The 23,779-nt window shown below is 40.5% G+C and overlaps 1 protein-coding gene across 3 annotated transcripts in view; it reads left to right on the top strand.

The window, feature by feature from the left end:
- The first annotated feature begins 472 nt into the window (after positions 1–472).
- Positions 473–23,779, top strand: part of LOC119655412 (mucin-5AC) — a 383,606-nt gene continuing 360,299 nt past the window's right edge. Inside the window, exon 1 of one of the 3 annotated variants that reach the window (XM_038061305.1) lies at positions 473–1,353. In XM_038061305.1, coding sequence (XP_037917233.1) covers positions 1,290–1,353 — 64 coding nt within the window. In that variant the 5' untranslated portion in view covers positions 473–1,289. The remainder of the gene's footprint in view (positions 1,354–23,779) is intronic. The other 2 variants (XM_038061312.1, XM_038061300.1) reach the window with 2 other exon arrangements.

Here is a 23,779-nt window from a genome sequence, read left to right as displayed (position 1 = left end):
TGAGCTTTTGACCCCCTTAAGATAGTCAAAGGTAGTGTTGAATGTGGGATTGATTTAGATATATCGCCTTTTTTATGAATAATTTCCAACAGTAAATAAAATATTCATCCTAAAATCGCTGTAAGATTGTAGGTAAGATACAAAATAAAGATATAACTCTCGATTTTCTTGGAATCTCGCCGAACCAACAGCGTCTTGCTTGTTGCTATCCATACCTCGAGTAATATTAAGAAATGTATAAGAGTCTGTCCCCTCTTTCTCACACCCAGCTCCACCGAAAATGTGCAAAAGCTCGGCGGATTTTCTTCTGGGGGATACCCCAACCGCAGCAATGGATTTTGCTCCGGTTTCGCTCATTTTCCACCTGAATAAGACGAAAAGCTAAAGACAAATATTTTTTCTTAGCGCCGATGATAACTCCAGCTTTTACGCGGCACCGCCAAGCAATGCTACAAGACATGTTGCTATAGAGCGTGATATTTCGCTTTTTGGTATCCGTGGTTGTGTCTGCTTATGGGTTTTCGGTAGTGATTGCTCTTTGCAACTGCTCAGGTTGCATTCATACCACTATCGTTACTTTAAGATTGTGGTAGGTATCACGGTGTTCAGGTGCTGCATGTCTTTGCTTCAATTTGATCTGTCAGTTTGCGGTTATCGCAGTTTCAAGAAAGTGCTCGCCAGTTAAGCACGGTGGCGGAGAGTGGCGTTTCTTAAATTTTTCACTAACAAAATATTCAGTGAAGATTTAAAGTTGATATACTAAAAAATTATTCAAAGAAAAAATAACAGTTTTGTCTCTGGTTTAAAAATGTCTTTTAAAGTCTTTGCGGATTTCATGGAAATCTGATGCTATCTTGTTTTGAAATTTTAAAACATCGAAGTTTCGGTTTGGAGTGTGACGAATGATATAAAAAAATTGACGGTCTTGGAATGCGTTCCAAAAATCTAAAAAAATACAATACTATCCACTGGCTCCAACAATACTAGAATTTTTTCTTCGGAATCATAATTCGAAAGTGAATTTGTTAAAATTTTAATTTTTTTTCCATAAAAGTCAAGTGCTTGCTTGTTTTGCGTGTGTTTTTCTCCTGCATTTTTATTGTCTATTCATTAGCATTGAAATACAGTGGTGAATTGTCAAAAATAGTAAAATCTAAAAAAAAAAAAAGATCGAAACAACGAAGCAAAGTAAGATATACGTAAAAGTACAGCAAAAGCAAAACAACAAGAGAGAAATTGGTTTATTAAGAAGTGAGACGAAGTAGAGCAGTACAAAAAATCATTCAAACATGGGCTTGCTGAATGGAATACCTTGGCTCGTTGGAATATTACTTCTTCTAACAATTAATTCAGGTGAGTAATATGCTTAGTTGATTTTTGTTAATACCCAACGTTTTCGAGGGAAAAAACCGTGTGGTTTAGCTGGAGGAGAGATACCGTTGATTGTTTGGGAAAGCCCATTGAAACGTTTCAAGTCAGTAACCTGAGTTTTTCTGCAAGGGAAAAGATTTGAGACAGTAACTTCACTTGTCCATATAAATTCAGACTTGGGACAAAATCGAAAGACTTAAGCGAGTAACTTTTTAGAAATGATTGCGTTATCTCTTTTGTTGGTATGAAATTCTATCTAAATCGAATTGAATTGTTCATGTACGGATAGGACACTTGGACACAGGGTGTGTTGTTAATAGTTCCTGTAAATTCTAAGCTTATAATTAGCTCCAGATGGCTGGGACACCACCAATCACTTTCACTGTCTATGACTTCTTGAAATTTTCTTCGTTAGCATTGTATCTAGTGCAGATTGCTACTTTTGGGAGCGCATTTAAATAATTTATGTGAACACATTGTACTCCCAAGAAACACCTAAGTGCACCCACATTGCTGATCTTATCTGTGAGGGAATTCCGTGTTGGTATGAAATGATATTTCGTTTCAAAATGTTGCACTACTTAAAATTTCAGCTGCTGGTTAAAGATGCTCTGAAAGTTTTTAGATATTTAGTGTGAGAGGAGATGCGTTTGCTAATGATAATGCGAATTATTTAACCGTCATTTGCAAACTGGAGACGCCGCAATTGTTGTTGGTTTGTCGTTAATTAACGTTAAATGCATTTAGGTTATATCACCGAAAAATTATAATTGATTATTGTATGCGTTTGAGAAAGCTACGTTGGGTAATAATTTTAAATAGAAACAATGAGATTGTCTCACACTTTGTTAGGAGGTAGCTAAGCTCTTTTGATAGTTAACTTGTTGAAAAGACCGATTTGATGGGAATGAAACATTTTTCAAAGAAGTCTGTTCACTTGATTTTTGCATTCATGTTAAATTGAAAAGAATTGAGTAAACCGCAACTGGTAGGGAGTTGCATTGACATGTGATGAGGCTGCGGTAATGTTACATAATCCGGATTATAGTTTACATTAGGAAGTGATTAAAATACGGTAATTAGGAATCCTTTTCAAGATGTATCTTAAATTTCGTAGATTTGATTGGAACGAGATCATTCAGTTTTGCTGCAAAAATTGCAACCGTAGTTGTCCCCAAAATGAATAAGCAGATACACAACAATTGAGAAATCGTTGCTCATAACCATCGATTTGAAAAACGCACTCCCAGTATTTTCGTTACTTGGGTATATTCAAGGAAATCCTAAAGTTCATTTACGTAGTCAACGCGTTTCATTGCTGACATATTTCTAAAAATTGAATGTTAACTTAAGGACCTGTAAATTTCTGCAGAATAACACTTACCAATTGTTCCAGAATTTGAAGATTTTTTTGTCTTTAATATTCCAACCGGATAATCCTCCTAAGAGTCAGTGTCAAAATTAGCCTTATATTTAGGCCCAGAAAATATGGTCTTCACTTTGCATTGCTTCTAAGGTTCCTTCCTTAGCTTGTAGCCAGCGAATCAGAGTTACTCACACGTAGGTTTTTAGATGATGGTTTATTGTAGCATTATCTTTCCTAGAAAAGTACGTCAGTGTCAGTGGTCTTTGTCTTTAAAATTATGCAACAAACTCTATGGGGTAACTCTGTAACTTGTTCTTTGATCTTGTCAGATAGAACAAAATTGCATTCTAAGCGGATGCAAATTATGGACCCTAATTTGGAACTGATTTTAGCAAACTTATGAAACAGTCTCTGTACAGTAATTCCGTCCCTTCATGTGGCCCTCGATGTAAGGAGGAATTTTCGTTTCATCGTTTGTAATGATCGAGATTGTTGTAAGCCCCTCGATCTCTTTGTCCCAGGTTTGAATCCTGGATTGTCATGGATGATTGTGTTCATCGTTGTGTTATCCCACCGCGAGATTGTTGTCAACCCCTTGATCTCTTTGTCCCAAGTTTGAATTCTGGATTGTCATGGACGATTGTGTCCATCATTGTGTTTTACCATCGCTGTAGGTTTATTATCTACAAAGTGAAAATTAAGACCATTTGACGGCCCTATACTCCACGAAGGAGTGAATTGCAGACATACAAAGCTTTCCAATTTTGGTGAGTTCAATTGAATTGTTTCTTTTTTTATCTAATACAATAAGGGAAGGTCAGCAGTGCTCCCTTTCCAGGTTTCTACCAAACCCATCTTAACCACACTTTTCTTGAGTAGCATTTTTCGATTCGGGCCAAGCGGATACTGATTTTGAATTTGCAAGAATTCATTGTCAAATTAATACAACCCTTCAAGCGTAAATATTTGGTTATCAAGATTCCATCTAACTTTTAATTGTGACGTGACTATGATGACTGGTTTTCAGGTGAACGCTGGTACTCCACGTTCGTAATGTCAATTGCTTTTATGAAGGAAACAACATGCAACTATGTCTTTTTCAGTTCTTTAATTTGAATATTGCAATGGGCGTAATTATTTGGGATGGGTGGTAAACATTATCAAAATTGCATAGGTCAATTTCAGAGCCGAGTTTCACAAATTCTGAACAAAAGCAAAAGTTAAACGTGCATGTCTGCCAGCTTTCTAAGAAGAGTTTGACTGAATTAACTAAGGATTTTGGGAAAGTCCAACAGGCGAGTTTGACTAACTTTAATGGTAATTCTGGTCACCTCAACTTAGATGTTCAGAGAGATATTTATTGGAAAATCTACCAAAAACTTTGATGTATTACATACCTCACTAAGGGAGGGAATCTTTTATGAATTGTGAGATAAGCTCAGTCACTGACAATACTTCTTGGAATTGGAAGTATATTTAGAAGCCTAGTTACCTAGTCACTTCATAAAAAAGGTTAAATCAAAGTAAAGCAGGAATGACATGCAATTTTTTTGAAAGTTTTTTTTAGCTATGGTGGCTGCATGCATTTGCACGTCAAGAATTAACTAAACTTCTCCCCATTATCAGAAAGCTGGCCTGAATTTATTCAGCACATTATATTTGAGGGAGCCTTCTACACATTATATTCCTTCCACACAACAAGAAGAAAAAGGAATAAACATTTTTTGTTCCTCTCAATCAGTCTCTCTACCGGTCGAGCTCGAATGTAACAATGATGCATTTACCAGTGCTTCTCAGCATCTCTGTAATAATCTTGTCTCGAGAGGGAGCTCCTCAGTGTCCTTAGAAACTGACTGATAAATACAATCCTGCTTTCTGCAAAAAGGAGAATTGCAATTCGCGCGAATGCTCACCACCCCATTGAAGAACATACAGTCAGGCGATCGCACATGGCTGATCTTGTGGCAAGGCAGGACCGAAAATATCTAAGCCCGCTTGGACACTTGGTAAGGATCTAATGAATTTTACTACATTTTTGATCCGACCACTCATCTAAGTTTACGATGAGCCGGCGAGTCTCATTTTTTTCTTGCGTCGTTTTTTCAAAAAAATGTGCTACCCGTTCAATATAAGTCGCAGCTCATCATGAGTAACCACCATCTTCATTTCCTTGTGTTTATAGGCAGTCTCGCACCCTTAGCAAGAGGGCCAGTAGAGGTCTTTCCTGTGGTAACTATCCCAGGAAGCTCAAAAAGACACCGTCTCCTAAGCCTCCCATTTCTGTGCTCGTGTAAGGCGCTCTAGAGGTAGGGCCCGCAACGTTTGCAATTAGGGAGCCGAAACTTCTGCTACAGTCTTGTTTGCCGAAGCTCCAATTTGCTTGAAGCTTGCATCTATTTGTGCATAGTTAACCAGTCGCGCCTCTTCCGATTTTAGTACGGAACTGGGCGTGTTCAAAAGATTCGGCCCTAGGATCAGTCCCTGTGCTATAGGGAGTGGAGAGAAACTTCGCTTATAATTTCTCACTATTAGCAAGGTGTAGCTGGACACATGGATAGAATTTTCTAGTGCTTTTAACGCATCTGCCCATCTTGCGGAATTGAGAACATTTGTAACCTCAGCTGATAAAAATGACCCTATGTTGCGGCATTAAATAAGTAGGATTTCATCAGGACCTTAATCTTTTGGGGTAAACAGTTTATAGTCAAGCCCTTATGTATCGCCATCCACCTCATCGGCTAGTTCCTGACCGCAGTAATCTTTGCTTTTGCTCCCGGGGGTCTAAAGATTTGGTTTGCTTAAAGCTGTTCAAAATCGAGGGACAGGGGTTCATTGCGCCAACCTAGCAGAAAATAAGGGTGTCGTCGAATCGAATGCAAAATTCTGACTAAGGAAGTGCAGTAAACTCAATTTGAAGTGACGCGCGTCCTTAGTACCGACAAATTATAGTAGATTTATAGCATAGTACATTACTTGTAAGAGAGGACAATGTCTTTCCTTTGCCTGAGATACAGTGCATGGATTTTTTAAACAGTCCATGTACCGAGCTTTAATTGCAATGCACATAAAGCAGGCGCTTTTATTCGAGTCCCAGCTTAGAGTTTTTATATAGGAGCCGAAACAGCTCAGTTTTATTTCTCCACCAGGTGCAAACCCAGGTACTTTATCTCATTCTGCTGAGGGATCATTACACCATTGAGTGAAGCCTTAGCGCAGTTTTGTTGGTTCAGGTTGAAAGTCTGCAAACGTTGAGGTTATAAAGCTGAAATCCGAGGTGTAGATGAGATAAAGTGCGGGTCCATGAACTCCTGCATTTGAATGTTGTAATGGTGAGACGTAAAGCTTTTGTATTTTTTCCCGTGTTTGCAACTTGTTTGGCTCTGAATGAGGTGCTTCCTTTCGGGGTAGTCGGCGATATTTTTGGAAGTCTTTCCTTCATTTGGGGAAGATTCGTGACGCATATACGTGGGGTAGAAAACTGTTCGGTTAGGGTCGTTACTTTACTATATTTCACAGTTTTGTCTACTTCACCTTTGGTTTCCATAGCAGTGTTCATTTACAGATGAGTCAATTCAACCAGTTCTTTGACTTGGCTTTGAGTTTCCTGCTCGTAGTGCTTATTATGCGAGGTATGTTCGCAAGTGTTGTAATGACGGATTTTTCTTTGAACTGTTACCCAATAAGTGGGCTGTTCAGATGATACGATATCAAATCAGGTGTTTTGAACTTGCACGTCCCACAACTGTTCCATTGAGTGTTATCAATTTGGATTCCAATAAGTGTGCTTAGCATTAAAATAATCAGTTGCTAGAAATCTGTCCCCCTCTCTTTCTATGCAGCTGTTACTGTTTCTGGAAAATGCATGTATGACCAACAGACAAACAGACAGACAGACCGACGGGCAAACAGATGGACAAATGGAGAGAGAATGAACCGACTTTATTAAGGCTTTGTTTTGCATTCTTTAAAAATGTTTAGCATATATAGAAGTAGGGGAGATCCGGGCAAGTCGGAGTAGCGAGTAAAATGGGGTATCCGATCATTTAAGCACCTCTAATCGGGCAATCATGACCTTTCCAAGACGTGGCGATGCCGCTCTATGTTGGCGGCCAGTACGTCGTCGGTAGCATTTGATATAATACAATTTTTTTAAATTATCGGTACAAAACCGTTTAGGGGCAGTTTGCTTTTTATTTTGCTACTCTGCTTGGTCACTGTCTACTTTGAAAACTACAGTTGTATCCATTAAATTCAAAGTGATTCTCATTCGCCGACGATAAGGGTAGCAGGCGAGAACTTGTTACTTTTTCTATGTTGATTTGTTTTCAATACGTGTTTTTTTGCATTGAATGACACGTACTTGGGCAGGATGGTGTATGGGGTACTCCATCTTGCCCGCCCGCAATTGAACTTCTTTCGGGTTTCTGTGGTTATGAAGCGTATGTCCGTCTCTGTGCCAGCCTGTTTGTGGATATGCTCTGTTTTAGAATGGCGAAAACGTAGAAGAGGAGAGTTAATAGAAGGCGGAAGAGAAGATAGGCAAGGCTGTGGGTGTTAGAAATCAATCTTAGTTCCTCAGACTATCGTAGGAAGGGATGTCAAGACAGCTTGCCAGAACTTGGTTCCTTCTTCATCTATGAATACCCGGGTATACCTAGGCAAAAATGATCTGTTTTCATGAAAGACAAAAAAAAAGAATTGTGTGGCTATATATTAGATATGGAGATTCAACTTTATAACCAAAGATCTGAAGGCCGCGAAACACTCGAAACCAAAAAGCTGGCAAAAGCTAGGTACAAGAGTTCTCCAAAAGACATCCTGAGCTCTCATATGACAACAAACCGCATTACAACTGTGACGACACTGGCATCAAAAATTGTAGTGATGCCAGGTCGAAGACAAGTAGCCTTAAATTCTGCGAAAAAAGGTAAGGTAAAAAAGGTATTACAGTAGATGTATGCTTAAACGCCAGTAGGCACTATATATCCCCTATGAGGGGAAAGGGGGAGGGGGAAGAGGATAGACCCTTAGCTAATGTTCAACGCAGCCCTTGGACCATGGGGTTATAAGTGACTCAGTTTGGATGGCTTTAAACTTGTTTTTCGGGTGATTAAATCGGCCTATATTGCTTCTATTAGGTGGTCATAACACCCACACAAAAAAATATTTATCTAATAAATGAAGCTCGGTACCACCAGGTTATCGTATTATGTTTCCCCTGCATTCTACTTACCGTCTTGTGGTCGCTGATGTTGTGTTTATAACACCGTCGACTAACCATTATGTTAGACAAACTACGACCTGGCTTCATAGTAATCCAGGGATGGTTGTTACAATGCGGCAATCTGCGGAAATTTGTGAACATGTACCATGGTTACAGCTGTAAAGGCTTCAGACAATGCGGAATTTAGCGTTATGATCTCACGGCCTTTTCGGAAAGCAAGTTTGCTCCTTCCATGTTGACCCATATTTCTCGCAGTCAAGCACTGTTCAGAGCTACCAGAGCAATAAACAATGATCCTGTCACTGCTACAGCGTCATTTGAACTTACAATGTCGAATATCACACAAACAGATCCAAACAGCGAATCTGCGTCGACAGTATCAACTGCCAGTAACACAACTACATTAGTGTTCTTAATAATAATGTAAATTTCACCAAACTTTCCAGTATGATACTCCATGTTGTGATCTATGTTTGCTCCTCCCAAAATTAACTTAAGGGGGTTTCTAGTATATTTATTTGAGCAGATATTGGTGTTGGGGGTATTTGCAGATCTAAATGTTGAGTGGGATCATTGCCTCAATTTTTTTTCTCTAATTATTAGGCTATGTAGTTTCAGAGAATAGATTCTTAATTTAAGTGACCACTTGGTAGCCCCTATTCATTCTTTACAACTGAAGTTACAACTAACGTCTGCTTCGGGACGTACTAATCGAAGGATATTCGACACTTAACATGAATATATATTATATGTTTGTTGAAAAGGATTTCATGCTCCTATTTTGCATGTATATGACCCCGCCCCATCACCCTTAAACTCAACATTTATCAATGCATGGGGTTCGCAGTTCTAACCTTGTCTCCAAATTTTGTATTAACAGCCACACAGTTTCTAAGAAATTGTGTGTGACAGACAGATAGGCGTAGAGGCAGACAGACAGGCAGACATACAGACAGTGAACCGATTTAATAAGGTTTTGTTTCCTACCACTTAAACAAGGGTAAAATATTGATAACAGTTCTCTCAATTCTTCTCAACTTTCGTGACTTTCTTGAGAAAATCAAAAGATTTAAGCGAGCAACCTTCTTTACATGTAGATAGGGATCTATTGAGTTTTTATCGTATTTAACGCTACAGAAAAGCTCTTTTTAGGGTAATTTTATAATTGAAACAATAACAATGGTCCTCAGACCATGTGTTATGGTTGAAGCTGGTGTAATATTTGTTAGCTTCACAACAATTCAACAGAAAAAACTTCAATCACGAATAACCTACTGAAAATCAGTTTTAGGTGGATTATTTGGAAAGTCAATCGTACATAAATGAAAAAGATATACAAACAATCGTGTTCGTCCTGCTTTCAGATGCCTTTCTCATTTTTTTCGTTAACAGCTTTACCGTAAAAAGTGCGATTTCACCTAAATTCCTTGAAAATTTCTCACGTCCTAGAGAGTAAAAAGTCAACCTATTTCCACGATTTTTTCAATCTACAACGGGCATTTCACGAACTATTGTCCATGTCCACCCACAACACTTTTAAAATCAACATTTATTGTTTGCAGGTTTTTTTCTCTTTCATTTCCAAATCATTTAAAATGGACTATCTGTAATTACTGCATTGTGATGTAGAAATCTTCAAATATCCACAATCAAAGAGTAGAACATTTTCGTGTTATGCACCCAAAGATCTATTGACCAATGGCCTCAACACTACAAATTCAGCACCACAAATACAACAATTTGTAAATTCCTCTTTACGATACCATCAATCACCTGTCAATCAATCGGAGTAGCATCAAACCAGGTGAGATGTTTGGTGATCGGCAAGCCAACAAGTAGCCAAGTAGCCAAGAGAAGTCATGAAAATCGAATTTTAAGAAGAAAACGAATATAATTCAATGTCAGTACTGAGCACGATGAAGCAGATAAACAACAACCATGTTGTATGTACATTGTGTGTAGTTTCACTTGGTGCTCTTCTAACCCAATCGTAGAAAATTGTGATGATCACATGGAATGAAAAAGGCCGCTACCGCGAAATGTTGCACCAGCGTTCATTGAAAAGTAGAAGCTGTAAAACCGATGAAGCTGGTTTGGCAGCACGTTTTGCTTAGATTTTGCATTAATAGTTTTCCATCGACAGAAGAGAGTAATGTGCATGAAAGTTTTGTTTTCATGCGGCCGATTTTCCCTGACCCCTTGACTGACAGTGCTGGCAGATTCACGCAATGTGTAACACAACCATGTACTATATGATGCGCCCAGTTGGAGACTGAATAGAGTCCAAGCCGAATAAATCACGTATCTTAATCGAACAGTCCATTAGCAATTAATTTTAGGTATCCCTAGTGAAATGCAAACAATATGAAAAAGTAAAAAAATATTTGGTTATCGGGTGACAGGTTCTTTCTGAGCGCTACCGGTGGGCTTTGGGGAGCTAAACCAGTTAGATTTTTCGTCCCTTGTCCTTCCGCCGCAGTCATAGACTTAGGAGATTTTGGCATCAAAACAGCTTACGACAGAGTTACTTATGGTTCCACGGATGAGCTACTTATATCTACCCAAATATTCAATCAATACACTGGATGACTTTTCAACCCCAGGTGAAGCCATATAAACACAAGAGTCAACATTACCAAATCCATAATGCGGATGTATCTCGCCTACTGAAAAACATCTTTTAATTCAATATTCATTGTGCTGAACAGTTGCTTCGTACATCACTAAACTCATATGCATTCAAAATCGGATCAAAGTCAAAGATCACGCACAGTAACACACATTTTGGTAGCCCCACTTGAAATACAACGCACGACAACAATTATTGCATGTTAGCAACAAGTGCTGTATCTTTCACATATACAGATGTAGATATTTTTTCCAATCATTGCAAGATGTTCATGAAAAATACTTTGGTTTTTGCTGAAAGTCCCGCTAGTAAAACATTCGAACCGGAATAATGATGACTGATATGATGATCGAGTTGTTTGGGTTTTTTTTTTCAGCCTGCATGTGCTTAAGATTGAGTAACGGTGCAGCTTGCACCATTTGGTGGTTGAATGATAGAGACGCGATTGACTGTTTCACCTATAATTCACCGGCATACACGTCAATTGTCATAACAGTCTTATTCGCTCAGCAAAGAATCCGTATCTTCTTTTTCTGGAGCATTCAGATAGAAGCCTCTAATTTTCATCTCCGCAGTTTTTCATACTTTTTTTCTTGGCTCCAATCATTTCATTTTGTTAAAACTCAATGGGATATGTAGTACACATTGTCGACTTACTTTGAGCTCCTTTCTCAATCGCCTGCTCTAGTATAATTGAGATAATAACCAGTTGCCTTTTGTTTTCTGTTACACTGAACTCTTGCATAATCGGCAAATATAATTGTCGTGTACGCCGTGTACCCTGCGTACTTGCTCTAGTTTTCTCATAGAGTATCATTCATTGTTGTTACCTATTGCAATTTTGCTGGAGTGTCATGCGAAATCCATCTGGATCCCCTATTATTTCCATTCAATTTTACTACTCATTGGGTGCTACCTCTCTTGCACTCAATGGCTTAAGTTGGGAGTTACGGTTACAAGCAAAGGAGCTCAGCGTCTACGTAATCCAATTTTAATTACTAGATTTCTTTGGAAATCTTTTTTTTTGTGTGTTAGGTAGACCAATTTAAGCGCTCTGCCTACCTCAACGGGTGGTTTGTAACAGATATTACCAAGTTCAGAGGTTTCCAATTCGATTTATGGAAATTAAGCTGATGTTTGGTTTGTTTGAGAGCAGTGGTGATGCTGTATCTACAAAGTGGTATCAAAGAAATATTGGAAACAGATATGCTAATCATTTTCGATCCAATTGATTACATTTGTATCTGAAAAATTTCAGCTGCGATCTAATCAGCTTTTACTACATTTGGGCAAGAGTTTCAGAGTGCTACAAGAGGTACATTTTCAAGGCTTCAAGCTAAATGACGACTGTTTAAATCAGAGTGACATAATTGGAGTTTTACGCAAAAATTAGATTGCAAAAGCTTTTACAAGTGAAGAAACTCCCTGGAGAGGCTGTTGTGATGTTGAGTATGAAGAAATGTTTATATTCATTAGTGATAAAAAGCGATTTGAAGAGAATGGGTTTGAATGTAATCGGGAAGTTTAGATAGGCCTCGGAGTCAGCAATCAGATATTTATGATAATCATATATCTTAATTAGTATCTGAAGATGTTACTTATTGTTGCAAATATGAAACCGATGAGGATGATGGTAGATACGAAATAATATAGAAATAAAAACTGCCTTTCAGAGGGTAAAAAAACCTGTAAGACATTAGTAGCCTCAGAGCCATCTTTTATAATAATTCCACCTTAGAGTCCAGGAGCAGATTAATTATTTTGGTTTGACTTGTCCAAAATGCTATCGATTTCATCATCATCATCAGTGGCGCAACAACTGGTATCTGGCTAGGCCTGCCTTAGTAAGGAATTCCAGATACCGAAGGTCGGAACTCCACAAATTTGATATGCCTAAAAGCTGTCTTGCGACCTGACCTACGCCACCACTCCAATTCAGACAGGGTCTGCCTCGTCTCCTTTGTCTCGATTCTCGATTTCACTAAAAATAATTCTGATTGCTGCAACTTTTGTATCTCCCACCCTAAAAGGGTTCGGATAGGCAGAGCAAAGTTGCTGGATGGCACCGATCCTTGTCATTTTCGGAAAAAGTCGGCTCACAGCTCATACGAGAGTGATATCTCCTGGAAATGGCTTTCAGACTAAAGTTACAGCTGCCACCATCCCGATGACAACTTTGGCTACATTGCAAGTACTTTCAAAGCAATGATACCTTTAAGTTGACAGTGCAGGCTCAGTTGAGATGGATGTCTGATCTCGGCTCTGAACACAAATTTCTATAAGGATTTTTGTCAACCCACGCTTGCATAGGCGTGTATCAAGCAGATCACGAGAATCATTCAAGGCGACTGCACTTTCTAGCGGAGATAGCGGCTTGAAGGTGGGGCCCAAATTAAAATGGCAACACCAACAACAAAATAAGCAAGGAACCAACATGACGACACAACCGGCAATGACCGAAATTTTTAGGAAGAGCAAAAATGCACTACCGTTACTACTTCTGGCAGCCAAAATGGGAGATTCTACTATAACTTCCTTTGCAAGAAGCGCGAAGCGACGACGGTTACCTACTGAAAAAGCAGAAAGGCCTACTGCCCCAGTGGTGAAGGCGATTGAAAATGAAAAAGTGATACATTGACGCGTAAGAGTCTCGGGGGAGGGGGGGCACTCAACGGAAATGTTTTCAGCCTTGTGACGAATCTTGGCCAAAGGAGGCATCGAAGCAATTGGATCAAGCAGGATTCCCAGCATATACAGGATGTTTTGCAAAGATTGCTCCTGTACTTACTTAGAGCAAATCAAACGGATAGTCAGCACTCGAGTCAACGAACATTTAAAACAAACTGAGCTAATAAAATGGGGCAGAAAACCACACATATCAATTCTTCAGCCGCAAGCAGGACATGACCATAAAATGGAGAGGGTAACAGTGATGAAAAGGGTCAAGCGTATCAAATTGGACCCCAATGAAAGTTTTCTCATTGGAAAAGAGCCTCAAGGGCACCGGTTAAATATAGATATGGGTAACGTGCAGTTATATCTGCATTCACAGATAGTATAAAGGGTGCTATTTTAGATACAATAAGGCCTCGTCATTAAGTAGCTTAAAATAGTTAGCATATATTAAGATTAAGGACATTTCTGCACTTATTTCGCTGAAGAAGGCACCATGTGGCTGCTGAAAAACGTATACGGAGAATTGAAAGAACATCATTGACATAAAAGGAAATTGGAATTTGCTTTCTTATTTGTTCGGAGATGGTAGACCCTTTTCCACACCAGCGAAACTCCTTGAAGATAGTCGGAAAAGAGCTGAGGTTTTTCCTCACCACATCACTAGTGCAACCTCTTAGTTGTGCAAAACACACTGCTCACAGCCCGCCAGAGGAAGGCAAACAACCAATCGGGGAAAGGAAGCGGGGGGAAAGCAGCGTCGATTTGCCCACGAGAAAGCAGGGAGAAGAATTCTGCGAGGCTATAACCAGTTGGATTAAAGAATTCAACGCACGAAATCAGTGGTTTCCAGCTTAGAACGCTTTTGCACCTTTGAAATAAGGCATCTGGATTGTCTCGCTAATACGGAAGAGGTGGAGAAAGCGATAAAAAGGTATTGTTTAGATGTAAGCAACCTTAATGTGTGAGTTACATCTGTCAATTCCAGGGGATGAACTTGGCTCTTGCCACTGTTATTGAGAAGACAGCAAGCCAACTCCTCCATTGTGGAAAAAAAAGATCGGATCGATTTTTTGCCGAATAAAGCAAAGGGCATTTCCAACCCGCTATTTTAAGTGCTGGAGATATAGCAGTGGATTGCAATGGCGGGAAAGAAGCACTTTGTGTCACAAATGTGGCAAACTCAGGCATAAAGCGAAAACTTGTGAGTCGAGAAAGTGCCGTTACCGCGGTTTGCAGAAAGAATATGTTCCCGGTTCTAGATGTTGACAGGAATTCAAAAAAGAATTACAAAAAACGATAGTCAAGCATTATGATCCACATTCTCCCAACAGGAGTGCAACTGAACACGGCCTGATGGGGCAGACGGCGCAAGAAAGAAGCGCTGACTTGGTGCCTCTCAGTAAAGAGTACCAAAATAAGAGTTCATCATGGTGATATGCCAATATATACCTAGTATTGCTCCGATCTGGGTGATGGATACGATTAATTTGCGACCGAAAGGCTCATGATCGAGAAGACGGCTTCGTTCTTGTTCTTTGTGCGGAAGTGACGTTTTTTAGCATTTACTTTACACCAAACGAATCTATGCAAGCTTTTTGGAATAGGCTCGCCACCTTGGAGGACAAAATTTGAAAAACCAAAGCTAGGATTCTAGTCAGAAGCGACTTTCACGCCAGAGGACTCCAATCTAGTATGCCTCAACCAAATTCTCAAAATTTTAGGTATGGCCACCAGGACGGGATTTATTGTCCTAAATATCTGTAGTACTCCCACCTTCCGATGCCCTGGTTGCGAAGGCAATATCCCTGACGTAACTTTTGCTATGGAGTCCCAAGTGTCAGCAGTCCAATGATGGAAGCTACTTGACGATCTCAGGGCCAGTGATCAGCAGTACATTTCCTTCGAAGTGACAAACGGCTCTGCTCAACGTTCTGTTGTCCAACAAACATCGGGAAAATCGACGTGGCAAAACTTGACGAAGGTCTCTCAAGAGGGATAAATCACCGACAAGACCCAAGCGCAAACAGACTAACTGCAACTGAATTGCTTCATTCAACAATGAGCATTTTCTTCGCATCGGCTTCCAACAGGAAACCTTATCCCAAGAAATTAGCTGTGTACAATCTAAGTATAGTTACGCGGTATTTCTAATGATTAAATTATTTGAAATAGTGAGGACTTGCTTTTCTCTATTTGGTCTCTTCTATTGGGCTTGCAAACACCGATATTTCGAGAACCACTCGTGCCCTTCCCCAGACCCAAAATATCGGCATTTGCAAGACCAATAAATAACACGCAAGACGCTAAGAGGAGGCGACGGTTAAACACGCAGAGTAAACGAGTAGAAAAAAGAATGCCCATGAAAACAACGAGCAGAAGGCACGCTGCTGGGAAGAGCTAATCAACGACGTAAAGAGGGAGACATGGGGCCTCGGGTATAAGCTGGTTAGCGGGAAATTCGGTTCAGATCGATCTTCCTGTTCTATTGAAGCAAGTAAGATGGCAAAATCGTCCAGGCCCTTTTTCCAGTCCACACTATCCAAACTGACGCTGTCATATGAAGGAATGCCCACTCTTCACTGCAAAGGAACTAGAGAAGGCGGTCCTGTCCAGGAATTACAAAAAAGCACCAGGACCGAATGGTATTCCCTACGAAGTGTTGCAATTCATATGTAAATACAAGCCAAACTTACTACTCGACGTATTCAACGCGGCGGGTGTTTTTCTGTTCCAGAAGAAGGGTGCGAGACTCCTGATTAGTAAGGGCAAAGGCGACCCCGAAGCGCAGTCAACGTATCGTCTGCTCAATATGTTGGGCACAGCGGGGAAGCAGCTTGAGAAGCTGATCAAGCTACGCTGACTGACTGACGCATTATGCGCTGTACAAGATTACTCACCAACACACTATGGTTTTAGAGCGGGGCGATCATCAATTCATGAGGAGGTAGTCCAGGCGGTGGAACTGGCTGAGGCACACAGTCGCCTTTGTCGGCGAAAGGCGCTTCTTGTGACCCTAGTGAAGTGATGCCAAAAGCTTGACACACTGGAAAATCGTTTCCATACTTCAGGCTTCTAATTGCGGATGTTGAAGGGCTATTTAAAGGACCGTGCCCTACTCTACGAAACCCGGGAAGGATAGCACAGAACGAAGGTAACATCGTCGGCGGCTCAAGGATCTTTCCTTGGTCCAGCCCTTTGGAAAGCCTTCCACGACTCGAAATGCCTGATTAATCGCATCTGGTTGAATAGGCGGATGATGTTGCGGCGCTGGTTACATAGTTGAGCAAGCTCAGCACACGCTGGGAATGATGATATGGTGAGTAAGCACCTGGGTGGCTGAACATAGATTCTCCTTAGCTATGGAGAAAATCGAAGTCGTTGTGCTGACCACCCTATTCAGGTTGATCTTGTCGGAGCCGGCACTGAAATACCTCGGGATCATGATTGACAGATAAGCTTCTTCAAGCAAATTCGTAACACCGCAGACGACTAGAATGTATGCTATTTGCCAGCTGATATCCAATGCGTCGCTCGCCAATGAGCGTGGTTCAGTTCGTCCTCCATTACGGCTTCGAAGTATGGGTTGACTATCTCAGTAGGCAAACGTACCGCAAGCGCCTAGAACAAGTACAAAAACAAGGAGATCACCGAGTTTTGCCCGCCTATCGTACCATCTCGAAGCCAGCAATAATGAGAATAGTGGGAGTTATTCCGATCGCTGTCACTTATGAAGGGAGAGTCCACATTCTTTGGGCATAGCAGAAATCTTGGGAAAGAGAATCGAGAGGTAGATGGACCGCGCATCTCATAAAAAACGTTCGGCCGCGGTTCAATCGAAAGCAGACATGGATATTTTCAATCTTATCTACACAAAATCGAGAAATTATGGCCGCCTGACTGTATTTATTACAAGGATATGATGGATAATGCCTGCCGCAGCAGAAGGCGGGAACGCCATTGCCATCACTTTTCGATGGACGCCATAATTGAAGCCCTGGTGCAGAGCGAGGACACGTGGAGCCGAGTGGCACGTGAAACTCAAGGCATTCTTGAGGGACAAAAGAGGGAGATGGGTGGTAGAAACGTCAGGGTAGCTGATGCTCCCTGAATCCACGGGGTTTTGCTTCTAAACTGAATTAGCCTGGTCTGAGGTAATGAGTCAAATGGTTCCGGGGTAGAGTGCTAGGTGCATACAAGGCGATGTTTTAGGCGGGAGTCCGTCTGAGGCAGGAGTCTGGTACTTTGTCCGTAAATGCATTTCTAACCTCCTTCCCCAAATAAAAATCTCGCACGTCACCGTCATTCAGTTTTATCTCGATGACACAATCACAATCAGGACTTTATCTGAAATATCTGACTACGCTTACTCATCCATATCATACAAAAGCGAGATTTTTAGCACCATCGCTATCACCGCATAAAAAAGCTCATACCATAATAAGCTTCAAAATATTCCATAGATATTGGTTTCACGTTCTACAAGAACTTGAATTTACCGGTTGGGGGTTTTGAATAATTCAGTAAAGAGAAGAAAAGTGACGTCTTGAATATCTTAAGAATGATGTGACTTTTAAAATCGGAATAGAATGTCATAAAACGGGTTTGTGGGAAGTTCTTAGGTTCTTAATTTTTTCCAGGCTTTTTGGCACGAAACATAAGACTCTGCAATTCACCAAGGTTTCCCAACTTTGGCCGATTCAATCTCGATGAATTCGATGATTTTCGTTACAATTCCTGGCGCGTTAGATACAAATGTATGCATCAATAAAAATGTTCATAGAACACTAAATTTAAAAACGTTTAGCCAATAGCCCATGAAGCTTATAGTCATCTCCCCGAAAACGTGGAACTAATTGGTTTCCAGCTCTTTTCAAAAAACAAAACCAACTGAACTTCGCTTTTACATGTATCTAATTTACAGATCAAATTCAATTTACTAATTAAATTGGAATGTCTTTGTTTCAAAGCGTTACTTCAATTTCTTTTTGCATTTTCACCAATTCTTCAATCAAGTTTCAAACGGGAAAGTGTTCTCTTCTCGTCTGTCGAATTGACAGAGTGTGTTGAACTCTGCGACCATGTTAACGACAACTTTGAGTGAAAGTATGCCGAATTCGATAGAAAAAAATATGCAAACATCAGGTTTAGTGCAAGAAAAGATTTCAGTTCGGCTGAACTTACAATTCTGATACAAATTAGATGCATTTATAAATTCAAAACTAGATTTTCGTTTTCGGGCCCGTACTTGGATTATTCAGACCCGGTTACTTCTTTAAGAATAAAATGTTGCGACCATGGATTATCCATAAAAAGCAAGACAACTTTCTATTAAAAATCTTTTATGACATTTTAAGTGAGACGGATTTGATGGTTAAGTTTTATCTGAAATGGGTGCTATATCGCGCCTAGTTTAAGAAGAAATTGGAAAAGAATTAGAAAAAACTGAATGGAATTCGACTGATTGGATTTCCTTATAAGGTTGCCAATAACCCCTACATAAGCGTAGTACGTCAACCGTACCTACGCGTTACGCGATTTATGAGTTTGGTGAAATCTGTTTCTGCTCCCTCCAGAATTTTCCAAGAAGCTTGCATTCCTTCTGCACTTTTGTGAACCATGTTCTTTTGAGGCGACTTTCCACCCGATCATCTTAGAATAGTGAATTTGATTTCCAGCCTCAATTTGCAATGCCCTTCCCTGATTAGTCACCTTCTACCAATTCCCACTTCTTTCATCAACACGTCTACCCACATTAAGTTCGCTGGCACGACGCAAATACCAGTTGACTAAAGATTGGAGGTTTGACCAAAAAGCTCCAGGTCTCTTGAGTACCATGCCAGAGAGAGTCGAGAAACGACTATTGGCAGTAATATTAAGAAGTGAACCAAAAAAAGAGAGAGTGGAGCTGGAGTAAGGTTTGCAAATTTTATCAGAAAACCGAAATAGCTTTCGAAAATGAGTGTCAGAGTCATTCAGAGTACTGTAAATGATTCGAAAGGTTTAAAGGAGACCGAGTATCAAGTGCAGACAATCCTTATTCAAAATACCCTAAAATATCAACAGATGATGATAATTTTGCGCAAGTGATTGATTTGAAATTCATTCCCTTCATGTCAAAAAAAGAAGTCTGGAAAACAAACTGCGACGCGACTCAATCGATGACCAAGGATCAAAAAACACCCAAAGTCCAGGCTTAGAGAGAACTTTTTGATATGCTAAATGATGTTCTTGATCACGGTTTTCCATGATTGAAAGAACGTTATCCACCATGAATTTCTTTCTCAGGTCAAAGAGCTAATAGCTTCCGCCACTTTGAAGCAATAAAGGGTCTGAAGCAAGGGAGACCAGCGCTGTGTGCAAATGGAGAGTGGGTGCTGCAATAACGTCATGTGCTTTCTGCGGTCCTGATTAGCGAATTTTGCTTAGAAAATGCGAGAATAGTCCTTGTCTCCCCTTCTAAACAAAGCCAGTGGAGGAGCAGAAGTAAACTCCAAAAGCATTCCTGCTGTGACAATGTTGCTGAGAAAATAATATTGCTAGCCTCAAAGAGGACAATTTTCTATGAAAAATTTATACAATCCTGGTAAAGGTAATGGTGGGATTCATCTTGTCAAGTCAATAACTTTACCTGTACCAGAGATCAAAACGTTTTTGATAAAGAATATTCTCGAGCGGGTTTTTTTTAAATTTGTGCCGCTTAGCTTACTCCACAAGGAATTTTCATTCGAGCATACTGCTGGACTATTTTGATAGGGGATAGCATTAGGGTGTACCGGAATTTTACAGACAAAATCCTGTCATAAATCGGCCGCCAAGCTCAAGAGTGTACACAGGATTTGCATCTACTAAAGCTTAGTATTACAAGCTTTTCAGAACCCCATCTGATAGTTTGACATTTGTAATACCGGTGAGCCCGTCCATTTCTTTCCTATTTTCAACAAGTTTAAATGCTGGTCCTCTCAGTCATATCAATTATAGTATGAATTACTCTGTTATTACAATCCCTCGTTTTATAATCTGCCTTCTGCAATACCCATCCCTACTCCTTCCTCAATCGAGCATCCCGATGCCAGCCTTGACGTCACGGCAGGATCCGCCCCGATGCTTGAAGAAGGCGTAATTCTCATTAGAAGCAATTAGTATATTTCCTCTCCTCTCTCCGCGATATTTAAGGGGAGCCTTTAAAATTGCAATTTTCCTAGCTTTGTAAAGTCATCCTCATACATAAAAGTGGTGATCATACTCTAGCCGTCCTATTTTACTCCTCTCCTCCTGCTTCCAATCCTCCTGAGTTCTTCGACGATATTATCAGAATTGGAGGAATAGAGATTTCTAAACTTTCTAGGATGTCCAATTTCCATGTTCCTCGTACCGTTTGCAGCATCTCGTAGTTATTCATGGTATTGTTATGGTTACTGTACACCATATGCTTTGCTTAGCTTACTGCGATTTCATTCCAAACGCTTTCCGCCCTTTCTTTAATGCAATCCGTGCTTCCCCTATTGCTCTCTGATCCTGATAGTCACAAGTCCTTTTATTTGCCCCACGTAGACCTGGTCCCATTCCGTGCAATCAATTTTGTAGGCAGTCTTTTGGTTAGGCTGCTGCTTCCTGCTTGTGGGTATCGGCACCAGCTTTGCCCTCGCCATTAAGTTTTCAATGCTACGCGTTGTTCTTGAGTAGATGCAAAGGAATATATTTCTGTTCTCCGTATTCTCTTACTGTACGCGAGTTTGTGCCTTGTCTCTTGACCACGACAAGGGCATGGTCTACATATCTTAACCAAAATGAAGGAATTACTCCCTTTTTTCCCAACCTCTCTTCCATTGTTTTCCTGAAGATTTCGCTGAGTAGTGGGGAGAGGAGGTTATCCATTGTACTCAAACCTTGTAGAATCTACCTTTGAAGGTGAAATAGTTTTGGCTCAAGGAGGCCAGTTTTATGTATTGCCAAGCCTTCTTCTTCCACTCAGGTGAACCTTCTCCCTTCAGGAGATCCTTTTCCCGGTAGCAGAGTGCCTCCTTCACAAGGATGCTAGGGAAAACAGCTTTCACATCGAGGGATACTAGCTTTCGTCGTTTGCCATTTATTTCAGGTTTTCACGGATCCGTGCGATCATCTCTTCTCTGCCTTGCAGGGCGAATTTCCTTTTGAGTCGCAAACTGCTTGGATACCAGTCATTTTGCTAGTTTCTGAATTGGCAAGCTTGTTGCCGTGATTATAATCCTTATTTTATTTCCAGATTTAGGGATTTTTGTCTTTGGAAGGGTTGGATTTGATACGCGTACGGTGGAAAGGTTTCCAATGACACCTTCGCATTCCTTCATTCTTTCCTCAGCTCATGGAAGTAGCCAAAATCGTATTTCCTTTGTCCGTGCTTATTAGAGTACCGGTTTTTCATTGAGACCCTTGGCGATAGCGACTTCTTTATCCCTCTTGGTATTGTTGTCCTTGGCATCATCTAATTTTGGCTAGGCCTTTCCTTATGGTTTCCCTTTCGTCTGTTGCGCGGTATTGTCGGTCAGGAAACAATCGAAGCATGATTTCGAACCCTCTCAAAATCAGCGTTGGAATAGTATAGTGGCTATAGACGTATTCAATGCTTACTATATTTAACATAAAGCTGCCTATGTCTCAGCACCACAAATTTAGTCCTAGATCTATGTGTCAATGCAAAGGTTCTATAAGGTCATTTTTGGGAGTAGTCTGGAAAAAAAGTGAGCGACCTTTTAAAAATTCTTCCGATTTAGTGAACACCTATCTCTATTCAGACGATTTTGATGATAGCAGCAGTATGGCTACTATGTGAATCCTTCTTTCCTATGCACAACATGGATTTGAGGTTGTGTCAGACACGTTCGCAATGTGCCCTTTATCCCCAGAACTTCAGCATTGAACGGTCCAGCCAATATCATTTTCCATGCTTTCGTTAGACATTTATACGTACATGGGGGGATCGTAAGGGGAAAGTGTGATTCGATGGTGGAAGGGCCTCCTCTATGTTACCAAAGTATATATTTGGTTTTGTCTAGAGCCTCTATTGTGGTCCCCGAGAAAACTGCGCGCCCGGAGGAATCACTTTTCCTCTCACTTCCGTTAGGCCCTGCTGGCAGGAACGGAATGGCTGACACGGAGGCTTATAATAATTCGGTGAAAAATGAACTGGGCAAAGAAAAATGAAGCTTTGGGAAACAAAAACAAGGAGGGAAACCGGAAGCTGGATGGTTCAGGTATGAAAGTTTTGTGTATTTCCCCTTAGTATCTAGCACGTGATGTATATGCATATCTTAGGCGAGGATATCCACTTTCTGACTTTCATTCAAAGTGTTAAATATGCGCAGAGTGACAACTTTGACCCGTGATAAGTTTGTCAGTAATAGTGTGATTTTCACCGAACTAAGCAGGATCATTCTCTATGTTAAAGCCTATATTTCTGCAATTTCATGATTCTAGGATAAGCTTAAAGGGGCTTTGCTGTCTATTACTAAAAATTATAGTAATATACTGTTAAAAACAGACAAATATCGGTATGGAGGGTGTTTCTCAGCCTAGGCACCATATAGTGGCAGCTTTTCGATTTTTTCAGATTTTTGGATTAAGTAAGTTCTGAGAATGGGTCCGTCAAAAAAATTACCACTTTCGACTCCCCGCACTACCCACCAAAATTAAATTAAAATCGGTTTCGGAAAGTGCTAATTGAGACCTTTCATTTGATATCTCACATCACTATATTCAATGAAAAAAATCCCCCCCCCTTACTGTATGGTTTGGTTTTCACAGTTCCAACCTTTCCAACAAATTTGGTGTCAAAAGCTATAACCGTTTCCGAGAAAAATGTGTGTGACAGAGAAACAGCTAGACAGATGGACGAAAGATGATCTACCCGTGGCCGCGAAACAACCAGCAGACGATGAAGTGTATGCTAACGAAACCATTAGCGCCATAAAAGGGTGGCTGGAGATGGTTCAGCTTTATTTTGCGGAATAAAAGACGGAGGTGATCTTGACTACCAACTGTAGGAAGAGGAACACGGTTAATATTCGTGTTGATGGCCACATCATCACTTCGAAGCTTAATTGGCGCTAAAATAAATTTCAAAGAACGCCTGGACTATGCCTGCGAGAAAGCGGCAGATAGCAGTCTATCATTAGCGCGGATGATGCCTAACATTGGAGGTCCAAGATACAGTCGCAGATTATTTGTGGCGGAGTGGTTCGCTTCACACTATTATACGCGGCACCAATTTGGGAGGAAGCCTAGCGTGTGAGAGTAGAGGGAGGAAGGTAAACATGCCTTACTCCTTAGTAGCGCTAAGGGTGCGCAGCGCCTTCGGAACAATATCAGACGAGTTAGTGTGTGTTACTGCGGAAATGATACTGATGGACATTCTGGCAAGTAAGGCACGTTGTCTGTACGAGAAATGGAGAATGAATCCAAATGAAAAGGATACAGAATACCAAAATGCGGCAAGGCGAAAGTCCTTGAAAAAGTGACAGCAAGGGTGGGATGACTC

The sequence above is a fragment of the Hermetia illucens genome, chromosome 1, assembly GCF_905115235.1.
Source record: "Hermetia illucens chromosome 1, iHerIll2.2.curated.20191125, whole genome shotgun sequence".
Taxonomy (NCBI): domain Eukaryota; kingdom Metazoa; phylum Arthropoda; class Insecta; order Diptera; family Stratiomyidae; genus Hermetia; species Hermetia illucens.
This window is presented reverse-complemented; position numbering and strand designations above follow the sequence as displayed.